We start from the raw sequence: 11,536 nt of genomic DNA, 5'->3' as shown, positions 1-11,536 counted from the left end.
TGAATGTGTGTTTCCAAATTTCAATGTAACCCTATAAACAAAACAAAGCAATTAAATGTTACTGGTTTTTCAAAGAGACCTAGTTAAAATGGAATCACTCTGAGAATAATATAATAACATCACATATTAAGCCTATAAAAAAAAAAATCAAAGTCAGGGCGCTGATGACTTCACACTTTGTTTTCCCATATATAGTAATATAGTAATGATATATTATGTACAAGAAAAATACTATAATCCTTTAATTCCCAACAGCTTGGCATCCAGTATTTCTTTCCATTATATTTATTCTTTATGTAGTTTACTCTTATCTCATTATTTACTTCTGCGTTTGCCTCCTGTAATGATTAACTTTCATTCTCTGGTTTTCTCTCTTTCCCCTTCTAAATTTTTTCTAAAAAAAAAAAATTCCTACCACCCATTTCCCCTGATTACATTACTTTCTAGGCCCCCTGCTCCCTGTCCCATATCATTCCCCCTCCCTCTTCAGTCTGCCAGCCCTCTTTCACTACCCACTTCTACAACACTTTCACAAATCCTTATGCATCCAGCTGGATTTGCACAGGACCTACAAGGAAAACTGTTCTGTATTTAACTGTTCTGTATTTGTCTGTCAAAGCAGAACACAGACGCAGGGAGCAAATCATAGAGAGGGGGTAAGTTAAGCATATTTCCCAGAACTCTACTAAATGGCTTTACTAACAAATTAATATGAAGGATGTTATTAAAAGTGAAGATTCCAAGTATTCTAGTACTATCCTTGTAGTACGATCATAACTTACATTAGAGAACAGAAATGCAGAACAGCTGTCCATATTTTTGTAATATAATTTCTATTCTGCACATTTGCTAATGCATGTAAAGTTTCAGTCACTTGTAAAACAGAAACACTGCTACAGAAAAGGGTTCTCATATCAATGTGAAATGTCTTGAACTTTTTAGACAAAAGCAGTTGGCCCAAATGGTCCATTTGTGTGCAGTACTTGGTACTTGGTGGCATTTTTTTTGGTTATTAGCTTGTGTGGTGCTTGTAATTAAGGGGTTAATGTGTGATAATTAAATACTTGAAACTTGTATTAGAGATCCTATTGGAAGATAAACATATGGAAAAATCTATCGTGAAATCTGGAAAAGGTAAACTGAAGATGCCAGACTATAGTAAAGTAAAATGAGATGTACAGACACAGCCAGATGATGGAATAGTTGTAAATCTTTATCAGGTGTTCCGTTACATCTCAAAGAGACACACAAATGTCCCCCTCCCACCTTGATCCATATTCCAGTATGATCTATGTGCCATTATCTCTTGTGTGTAGTTCACCCCTCCACACATGGAATCGCATTCCAAATACTCATATGGCTGGTTGGTTTTGAAAGATTAGTTTGAAACATGTATTTCTAATCTTTCTAGCCCACATTAAATGTCAACTTTTTCATACTAACATTTCTCACAATTACATTTTTCAATTGAGCCACAAGGGTATCTACAGTTGTAGCCGTTTTGGAATTGTTTCTCAGGCTTTTAATGGTTAAATTACCTAATTACCCACAAACCTTCTCACCTTTGAAAATCCAGAGTACAAAACCCCAAATGTGGAATCTGAGTAGTAGCATTCATAACAATATGTATTAGAAACAAGTTACAGAGTAATCATACAAGTTCAAGCACTTCATTGTATTTTAAGCAGCTTATCTGTTGGCAAGAGTGTCTTTGTATTTGGTGTTAGACTCAAATTAAAACTTGTCTGAGCATGCTGAGAGTTGTTGTTAGATGGCAAGCAGTCAACAGCTGTTACGCAAGATAGATTTTACTCTATTTTCTCCCTGCAGTAAAATGCCACTTACATTTTACTGAAACTGGACTCTTATCTGTCCTGGTAAAAATAGCAGCTAAATTTGTTTTACTGTTTATTATTAATTTGCAAAGTACTTTTCAACATGGCAAATCTGTTTACTTAAAGAAGGCAGAACGTCCTCTGTGACCAGAACTTTGTGAAATTCATCCATGCTGCCTTTTTGTTTGTTTTGGATTTATTGCCTTCCAAAAATTACATTAAAAATGCTACTTTTTTTTAATCACTCTCTTTGTTCTTTCAGAATTCAGATTTTTTAATAGTCAGTAAAAATTACCATAGATTTATCAATTCAACAAGCATGCTCATGAAGTGTGTGCGCATTTTCCATATAAACCTACAGCTTTTGGATATTTACACAAAACAAATTTCCATTAGCTACACGAATAGCTACATACCACTTGAAAATCATTGCAGCAAATGAATGGACCACTTTGTGCTTCTATTTTATGTCTTCACTCCCTCTCAGTCCAATCTTAGAAGTCGTGTTCCTTTGGTATTTTCCCCCAGTCCCTGCATCCTGCCTGTGCTCTTTCCTCTCTATTGTTTGCCCTTTGTTTACATCACTTTTTATTTATAAATGACTCTCGCTTTCTCAAGAGTGTTTATCCTTTTAAACAATCCTTAAACCTCTCTTCTTCTTTTTCCTTCACCTCCTCTATGCTGTGTTCAGTTTGCCTTGTTTTCATTTGGAAATTAAGGGAGGATGTTCTGAACTGAGCCAAAGAAGTAAAAGAAACTGCTGATTATCCCAAATTTAGCTTAGCCTCAAGATCACAACTGCTATTAAATGGTAAAGTGAGAGGGAAAGATGAGAGCAATGTTTGGTGTGCACCAGAATTTTTTATCTACCATATGCAGGGTGTTCCTTGGATATTAGAAACAAATGACAGACGTGCTACTTTTATATCTGAAGTGATTACAAACAATACATTTGGTGGTCAAAGGAAGGCTTCCATAGTGCTTGAGAGCCCAGTACCAGAGACTGATGAAAGAAGGGACTGAGGTTTGAAAGAAAGTGTGTGTGAAGGGTAGAACATATTTGTTTTCAGGGTGGCATACACTGATCAGCCGTAACATTATGACCTCCGACAAGTGAAATGAATAACACTGATAATCTTGTTAGCATGGCACCTGTCTGTTGGTGGGATATATTAGGCAGCAAGTGAACATTTCATCCTCAAAGTTGATGTGTTAGAAGCAGGAAAAATGGGCAAACGTAAGGATTTGAGTGACTTTGATAAGGGCCAAATTGTGATGGCGAGACGACTGGGTCAAAGCGTCTCCAAAATGGCAGCTCTTGTGGGGTGTTCCAGATTTGCAGAGGTCAGCACCTATCAAGTGGTGAAAGGAAGGAAAACTGGTGAACTGGCGACAGGGTCATGGGCGGCCAGGGCTCTTTGATCCACTTGAGGGGTGAAGGCTTGCTTTTGAAGGTGTGCTGTGGTATCTGGCACCAAGATGTTAGCAGCAGATCCTTTAATTTTGCAAGGTGGGGCCTCCATGGATGCATCCTGGTGCTATAAGTTCTCCAGATAAACAACGCACACGCACCCGGCCATCCACGTGTTGTAAAAGAAAACTTGATACATCAGACCAGGCCACCTTCTTCTATTGCTCCGTGGTCCCAGTGGACAGGGGTCAGCATGCGTACCCTAACTGGTCTATGGCTATGCTGCCCCATACGCAAAAAAACTGTGATGTACTGTGCGTTTTGATACCTTTCTATCAGAACCAGCTGCTTTAGCTCAAATTGTTGAAAAAGTTAATGCTGGTGTCAGTGTGTAACGTCATCTACTTGTATTTTGCAATCCATAGAAATGTTATAGCGCAAAGGATGACAGTCTGTACATGTGGTGGAATACAGAACTATAATTAGAGGGGCAAGCTGGGCCTAATATTGCATAAGCTGAGCAGGGCCTATCCAAATACACCTGCTGAACACCAAGTTGAGCATTGCTTTCAAGCATTAAATATAATGATGGGCAGGTTAAGCAGTCATCTCTGATGTTAATCTCTATCTCTTGAATGTGGAACATAATGTCTCTTAAAATATTGTTTGTAGCTGCATTTAGACATGACTTATACATAACTTCGACATTACAAAGAAGAATACATTAGTACTATAACCTTCTATTCACTGTTCACAGGGTTGCTCTGTGTAATCTCTATTAAAACTACCCTAAACTCTGTACTAACTTGTCCTGTGATTATTCTCTACAACTAGTTTGATCTGTCATAGGGGCAGGCTGGCATCCTCTGCTCCAGGGGACAGGTAAAACCAATTGGCCCCTTACCCCTGGGTAACTAACATATGCGCTTGCACATATAGTTGCACATACTCTTAAAACTAATGCACACTCACTCTCACACATACATACTTATGCTAACACACATGCCCTCTAACACACGCTTACACATACACACTCATGCTCACACACTTACATGTATACACTGACACATACAAACATCCAATGGCCTTTAGCCCCTTTAGGACTCCAATCCATCTATCTCTGTGGGGTGTTGTGCTAATAAATTAATCCACAAGTTATATGCCTCGTGAACTGTATTATGTAAATTAAATTATATTATTGTTATCATTTTTATAAATTACTCACTTTTTGGGGGGGTTTAGGGAAGATAAACAAGTGTTAGATTATTAGTCATATATATATATATGTGTGTGTGTGTGTGTGTAAAAAAAATGCCCTATCTTATCTCCTCCTAAATAAAATTTAAAAATCCCTTTCTAATCCCCCTAAACACTCCTCACTTTGCTAAAACAAATAGTAATAAAGGATACAAAACGATAACATTGTTTTATGGGAGTAATTTGAACTGAGGTACAACGAAACATACAAAGTATGTGTGAAAACAGCAAAAACACAATGTTGCCACAAAGATTTGGAAAGATTAGTGATGAAATGCATGAAAAGTGTCAGTTTTCACCCTGGGAGCTAATCGAATCAGAGGCTGTTAAACTGTACCAAATAAGACATGGTCCCAGAAAGTTTGAGAACTGAAATGCACGTGTTCCAGCTTTGGCCTTGCAACGTCCAGAAAACATGCCAATCTTATGTATGCAGGGCTGAATATAAACTGGTGTGTTTTTCCCCTGCAGTTGTTAATATTCTGCACAAAAATTTTAAAGCCACATTACAATGTATGTGTAAAAAACACCCAAAAATAAAATTACCGCAAAATTGACTGACTGAAAAGTGTCAAATAGTCCTAGTGATATACTCTGAGTTGTCCTCTTATTGGTAACATATAGTTTTATGGTGTGGTTTTGGATCTGTGACCGCTATATCAGTCCCAGCATTCCAAATTTGATTCTAAAAACTATAACTGCCAAAATAGATGAAAGTCCTAGCTTCCAAATCAGGGTATTTTAAAATTTAGAAAGTTCAGGCAAAATGCCTTATATATATATATATAAATCATGTACAATTTGTAAAACAGCCTTGGTCCTTAAGGGGTTAAACAGCAAAATCCCTTGCAAACCAGAGCACATTTTATCACGTCTTATGTTGTATGAGAACATTAAGTGGCAGAGCACTTTCTTCTAATGAAAGCATGCCTTCCGGTAAGTAACCGTACCATTTAGTGGGCTAAACGTGAGCCCTCAATACTAGTGAGACTGCCACATAATGTGTAAGCAAGTCTGTCTGTTAGTGACTGAGATGACAGGTATGGTATGACTCAAGATTTAAAGGAAGGAAATCTGTATGTATGGTCTAAAGAATTTCATGGGGAAAAGGGTTTACAGGAAAAGCAATGTAAACTTCCCCCATTTAATGAAGGCTTAAAAGACAAAGAGACAATAGCATGGAGGAGGTGGTGGCGTCAATACAGGAACATTCTTCCACTGACTGTATGCCAATACTGATAAAAGCAGATAAGTCACAAAACAGCCATACCAGGGATCTGTTATTTTGACCATGTCCCAACAGCACTTAATAAATGAGCAGTAATGAGGAGCATTTATCAACATCTTCTGTTTCCAGGGGGTAGCAATCTGACAGATTTATCATGCTAAATACAAAAGCGCTTTTCAGGGGGAATAAGCAATAAATGATATTCATGTGTAAGAAAATATCTCAGTAAAGAAACAAATGGTTGTGAAATGTGGATTAAAATATATTCAGGTAAAATAAATCCAAATGCATGTAATTGGATGCTGGCCTTCCCTCACCAATTATTTGGTTGGCAGGGAGGTCTTGCAACCTTCTGACCCTGGGAAAAAGTAAAGCCAAGTGGCCACATTGGCCACCCGCCTCAATAACTAACATAGGCACTCGCCAACATATTTACACATACTCACACAAACCTACACACACATACTAGCACACATGCACACTTGTGCTGCACACATACTCACTCTCACACTAACATACTCCCTCTAACACACAGTTATAGATACATACTAATGCTAACACACACATACACATACACATTCATTGTAACACACTCCCTCTAACACGCAATTACATATACATACCCATACTAACACATACACGCTCACATATAAACACTCATGCTTACTCTCCCTCTAACACACACTTAAACATGCACGCTCATGGTAACATATACACAATTAGACAGCCACTCTAAGATACATACTAACATGTATATATATTCACTCCTTGCCTAACTCCCTGGCCCTCTAACTACCTTTACTTTGCCCGGAGCCTTCTTTCTAGCATCTCACCTCTGCTGCTTGGTTTAGTTAATGCTTGTCCCCCAATTTACCTGCTCATTTAAACACATCCTGTTGGTATATATATATATATATATATATATATATATATATATCAATCATTATCTTGCATGAAAATATCCAGGATCAGATCAAGTCTCTGGAATTTTACACTATGTCTCTCAATGTGTATGGGCTATCCTCAGACTAATGCTATCTGAGTATCCCGATTAGTGGTTTTTTTTGTTACTGGTACATCATAATTAGAATCACTAATTATGCATACAAGTAACATAATTAAGAATGTCTCCATTTCCAGACAAGTTTTGTTTTTTATGGAGACTTATTATAACCAAGTTCATACATTAGACCATTAACAGGTCACTAATACCAGTAGCCCATCCTATCAGTCCATCTGTCTGTTTTTTATAATTCATTCCAGTGTTATCCAACTTGATACCCATTAATTAGGTATAACCCTAAAGTCTTTACTAATTGCCCAGCAATAAAGGTCTATTGAATAGTTACAGGTATCAGCCACACAATATAATGATAATGAATCATACTATTTATCAATACACCTGCTCCTGTTGTTCAGCTTAAAATCTTACCGCATCCCTATCCTTGTAAACTGTAACATAACTGTAATCTCTAGTCATAAATGAATGGAATATAAGCTTTTCTTCAATAATTTACAAAGTTACAGTTTAGCGTCTGTTGGTGGATATGTTGATTAATTGGTAACCTAACCACAATGTAGTACTGGCCATGGTTTTCAGAGGTCAAGGTTCTGTGCAGCAGTACATGCGGAATTTGGTGAGATAATTCTTTGTTTACTTTAAAACAGATAACAGAATAGACCTGTGAGGTGAGTTAACAGATCTGGGAAGGCCCAGACTTTGAGGAACGGTTATGGTTTACTAATTGGGAGTATTTAATACACATATATTGTATTATTTTCTCATTTAATTATAAAAGTACAAAAAACAATATTATTTAGGTATAGAAGACCAGGTATAGCACCCAGACATACACACACAAAACATAACCAGACACACACATACTAATATACCCATATATGTGAGTACTTTACTATACATTATTTCAAATATCTAAAAGCAAAATAATATACTCACCTTAGGCAGGTAGGCGCAGCTCCAGAGCTGCAGTGATTCAAGCCATTGATACAGAAGAAATGCAAAAGCACATCAGTAATTAACAAACCAAAGCAGGGCATCCACCATTTTAACCCCTTAAGGGTGAAGGCTGCCTTTTCTCCAATAGTAATCTTTCTCTCATTTAGAATACTTACCTAAACTATGCATTTTTCAGGACAAGTAGGCTTTCTATTGAAACACTGCATACGCTATTATTAAGAATAAAGAAAATAAAAAACCTTAACATATATTCATATACTTGTCTTGAATTTGGGAAAAACTTATATGCCTAGGATTTTTATCTACCCTTGGTATTCACAGCAAATATTAAAAGACTAGTGTATGTGCCCATCATTGACATAGCCAAAAACCTCTCTCTTTCCCCCTTTGTGTGACTCTGTAAAGCATAGGAGAGCTTCAGAGCAAACTGGCAGAGGAGGGAGTAGGCCAGATCAACAGGTGTAGGGCAGAAAGGGTCACTAAAGGGTAGAGGATCTAAAGGGAGCTTGAGGGGGCACATCAGAGCAGAGGGAGTTGGAGGGGTCAGGTCAAGCAAGGAGTAGCAAGGGGCTGGTCAGAGACAGGGGAGAGCAGAGAGGGTGGGTCAGAACAGAGAGCCGCTGGAAGAGAGACAGGTCAGAGCAGATGGAGCAGCAGGGAGCTGAAAGGATCAGAAAGGATCTGGATGGGACAGAGGGGAGTGGTGGGCAGCAAAGGGACACAGAGGGCAACAGAAGACACTTGTTCCCATGAGAACTTAAATACTGAAAGGGGCAGGGAACAACGTGCAACATGTACACCCTGATTGGCCTTTATATTAAACCCCACCCAGTGTGACAAATTCCCATGGTCTATTATATATTTATATATTAAATTAAATACGGTAAGCTGTATTGATTTTTCAAATTTGTATATGGGAACTGTAGGCTTGATAGTACTCACAAAAATACTTTTCTAAAAAACAATATAGAGTATTTCACACAGGCCATTTTCATTTAATTTCCAGCCAACATCTTCTATGGCATATAGAAGATATTTCACATTTTTTGTGAAACATTCGGTATTTCGTTCCAGATCCATATGATTTTTTTTTTAACAGCAGTATACTGTGTATATATATATATATATATATATATATATATATATATATATGTATATATATATATCAGTTTGCAATATTCATCAGTGCCTTTTACTCCACAGATGTCACAGCGTTCATCAGTCAGCAAGAAAGAGGCTTTATACCCTGACTGACCACTGGAAAAATTAACAAGACAAAAGGACCCATAGCTGGACGTGGAAGAAAATAGAATAATAAGAGAACTTCATGCCATCAGTCTCCTATATTTTCCTTTAGGATTGTTTTTCAGAAACTTGGCACAATGAATCTGGGAAGCTTGCCAGTCATAAAAAGTATAGTGTCTCGCTCAAAAAGAGAACGCAGAGTGGAACTGACTGCTGACATGATCAGCCCCCCTCTGGGCGACTTTCGCCACACTGTTCACGTTGGCAGGAAAGGAGAAGTCTTTGGGGATGCATCCTTTCTCAACAAATTTCAAGTGAAACACAAGCACAGCCGTTGGGGTCATTTAACCAAAAATTTGCGCCACACTAGGTGGGTGTCTTCGGGACAGCCAGATATTGGCGTTCCTATTAGTCAACCACCCACTGTCTCCCCTATCCTTAAGAATGCTGTATCTCTACCACTACTTACCAACCGCAGCTGGGATGATAGAGATGAGGAAGACTGGAAGAGTTTGACACAAAGCCCTTCAGGTAATTTTACAGGTATGACACAGATGGTAGTATTAAGTACACAGTATTATGTGACAGTTGTTTGTGCGTGAGACATTAGCCATTTAATTAAATCACCCAAGCTTATAATGTTAAGATTTGGTTTTAGAATTAGGCATTGAGTTTATATTTCACAAATTGTTTGTTACATTTCTGTTAGACCAGAGCCATTGTTAGGGGAGCTAATGAAGATTTAGCTCCAAGACTCTAAAATAGGGTCCAAATTCAATAAACCAGGATTCGTATCTCTTTTTGTGTGTCATTTGTGTGTCATATTCCATTAGCCCCTTCCACTGCACATTGCTTTTTTCAAATTCAGCAAGCTGGGACCCTAACTAGTGGTCACAGATCTCGAAACCACCCCATAAATATATACATTACTGAAAATAAGACAGCCCAGGGTATTTCACTAGGACCATTTTGACACTTTTTTTAGGGAGCCCTACAAGTTTGAAGTAACCTTTTTTGTGGATTTCGCACACATACTGTACATTGCAATTTTGCTTTGAATTTTTTGCCTGTAAAATGGACTGCAGAAAAAAAAACAGATTGTAAAAAGTGAACCCAAGGTGTTGTAGACTTTTTACTTTTTTAAGACATTGGGAAGCATTGTTTTTTTATATTTTTCTTAGGGACAGATTTGATAGGATACTAAAATTATACAGTAAATTCCGCGTTTCCTGCATTGAAGTGCCCTAGTTTTTACTCATAATTTATGAAAGAGGTCTTAGCTGTTAGCATGGTCTTACTGCTAAAACAGAGAGTGAGGACCACGTGTTAACTGGGATATATCTTGCAAAACCATGAGATTCTGGCTTGTACAGACAGGACTGTGAGCTATACAAAAATAGTATTGGGGACTGGATCATGGGCAGCCATTGGACAAGTTATTGGGTAGTACAGCAATGAAATCTCAGAGAATGTAGAGTAGAGAACGTTTAGTATGTAAGTTTATATTTCTTGTGTGTTGTTTTTCTAACTGCTCCCTCTGTTTAGGATTAAACTCTGCCTTCTGCACGCTACCCCGTCAGCCCTGCTCAAAGGGGACACCAGACGATACAAGTCATCAAATGACCAAAGGCGACTCTGCCAGTGCTGACTATTTTGATGCCAACGAACATAGCCTTTGTAGTGATACTGTGGAACCTTCCACCAGTCTCTGGCACCCAGATTCCATGGAGTCCTTAATTATGGATTTTGGTCCATCACTCATGAGTGAAATATTAAACAAAATCAGCTTTTCCAGTGATTCTCCAGAAACAGGGACACTTAATAATTGTGGCTTAAATGAACAAAACAAATCATCAACCAACCTTCACAACTCTATGACAATGAGCACTTCTGTGGACCATAGCTACTTAGAACCCACCCAATCACAGATACAATTACAAGAAACAAAAGAACATGCCAGTTGGAAACAAGTAAATGTAAATGATGAAATGGAGTTGGGTATAAAGGAAGATGAAGAAGCCACACAAATCACTAAGGACTTTTGGGAGGACAGTGATGATGGATCTGAGGTAGAGATGTAATTAATTCTGGAAATGTAAATTTGGGTTTATTTTCATTTTCTAGGAAACAAAGCAAACATGGGAATATTGTAATATTAGTTTATTTTTTATCTGAGATGGAATGGAATTAGGATTGTGCACCCTTGTAAATGCTCAAGTATGTGTCTCTCTGTCACGAGGAGAAGAGGAATGTTGGTAATTATGTTCCAGAACTTGCCTATATGGCACTTTTGTCTAAGGACCTTATTGTGCAGGGCGCATTGCTTGTCCTATGACATTATTAAAATGCTGGTAACCGAGAAACATAAGCACTAAACTGTTACCCATGAGATCCAATGACTGCAAACTACTTCTTCACCTGTAACAATGCAGTCAGCTACTGTTTCTACTATACAGATAGCAGCTGCAAAACTGTGCTGTTATCACAATAAGTGAATACACTAGTAGTAACATACAGGGCCAACAAGATAGTAGGTTATAGTTAGCTCATTAAGCTTAAAGCCATGATAACAGACAAAAACT

General features: G+C 37.8%; 1 protein-coding gene across 2 annotated transcripts; it reads left to right on the top strand.

Moving 5' to 3' along the window:
- Positions 1–510: 510 nt before the first annotated feature.
- On the top strand, positions 511–11,091 carry CDC42EP1 (CDC42 effector protein 1). Of its 2 annotated transcripts, none has more exons than XM_053470012.1 (3): positions 511–656; positions 8,913–9,485; positions 10,500–11,091. In XM_053470012.1, the coding sequence occupies exons 2-3, from the start codon at positions 9,092–9,094 to the stop codon at positions 11,033–11,035; spliced, it is 930 nt and encodes a 309-aa protein (XP_053325987.1). In that variant the 5' UTR covers positions 511–656; positions 8,913–9,091; the 3' UTR covers positions 11,036–11,091. The 2 variants fall into 2 exon arrangements, with proteins under 2 accessions (XP_053325987.1, XP_053325986.1); XM_053470011.1 differs by having other exon boundaries at positions 8,913–9,497.
- Positions 11,092–11,536: the final 445 nt, after the last annotated feature.

This window comes from Spea bombifrons, chromosome 6, assembly GCF_027358695.1.
Source record: "Spea bombifrons isolate aSpeBom1 chromosome 6, aSpeBom1.2.pri, whole genome shotgun sequence".
Taxonomy (NCBI): domain Eukaryota; kingdom Metazoa; phylum Chordata; class Amphibia; order Anura; family Pelobatidae; genus Spea; species Spea bombifrons.
Note: the sequence above shows the minus strand (reverse complement) of the source record. Positions and strands in the feature narration are given on the sequence as shown.

Excerpts from the sequence above, each read along its gene's own strand:
- CDC42EP1 (XM_053470011.1), top strand. The coding sequence starts at position 9,092 with ATGAATCTGGGAAGCTTGCCAGTCATAAAAAGTATAGTGTCTCGCTCA. Across the intron at positions 9,498-10,499 it reads CCCTTCAGGTAATTTTACAG|GATTAAACTCTGCCTTCTGC; the intron begins GTATGACACAGA and ends CCCTCTGTTTAG.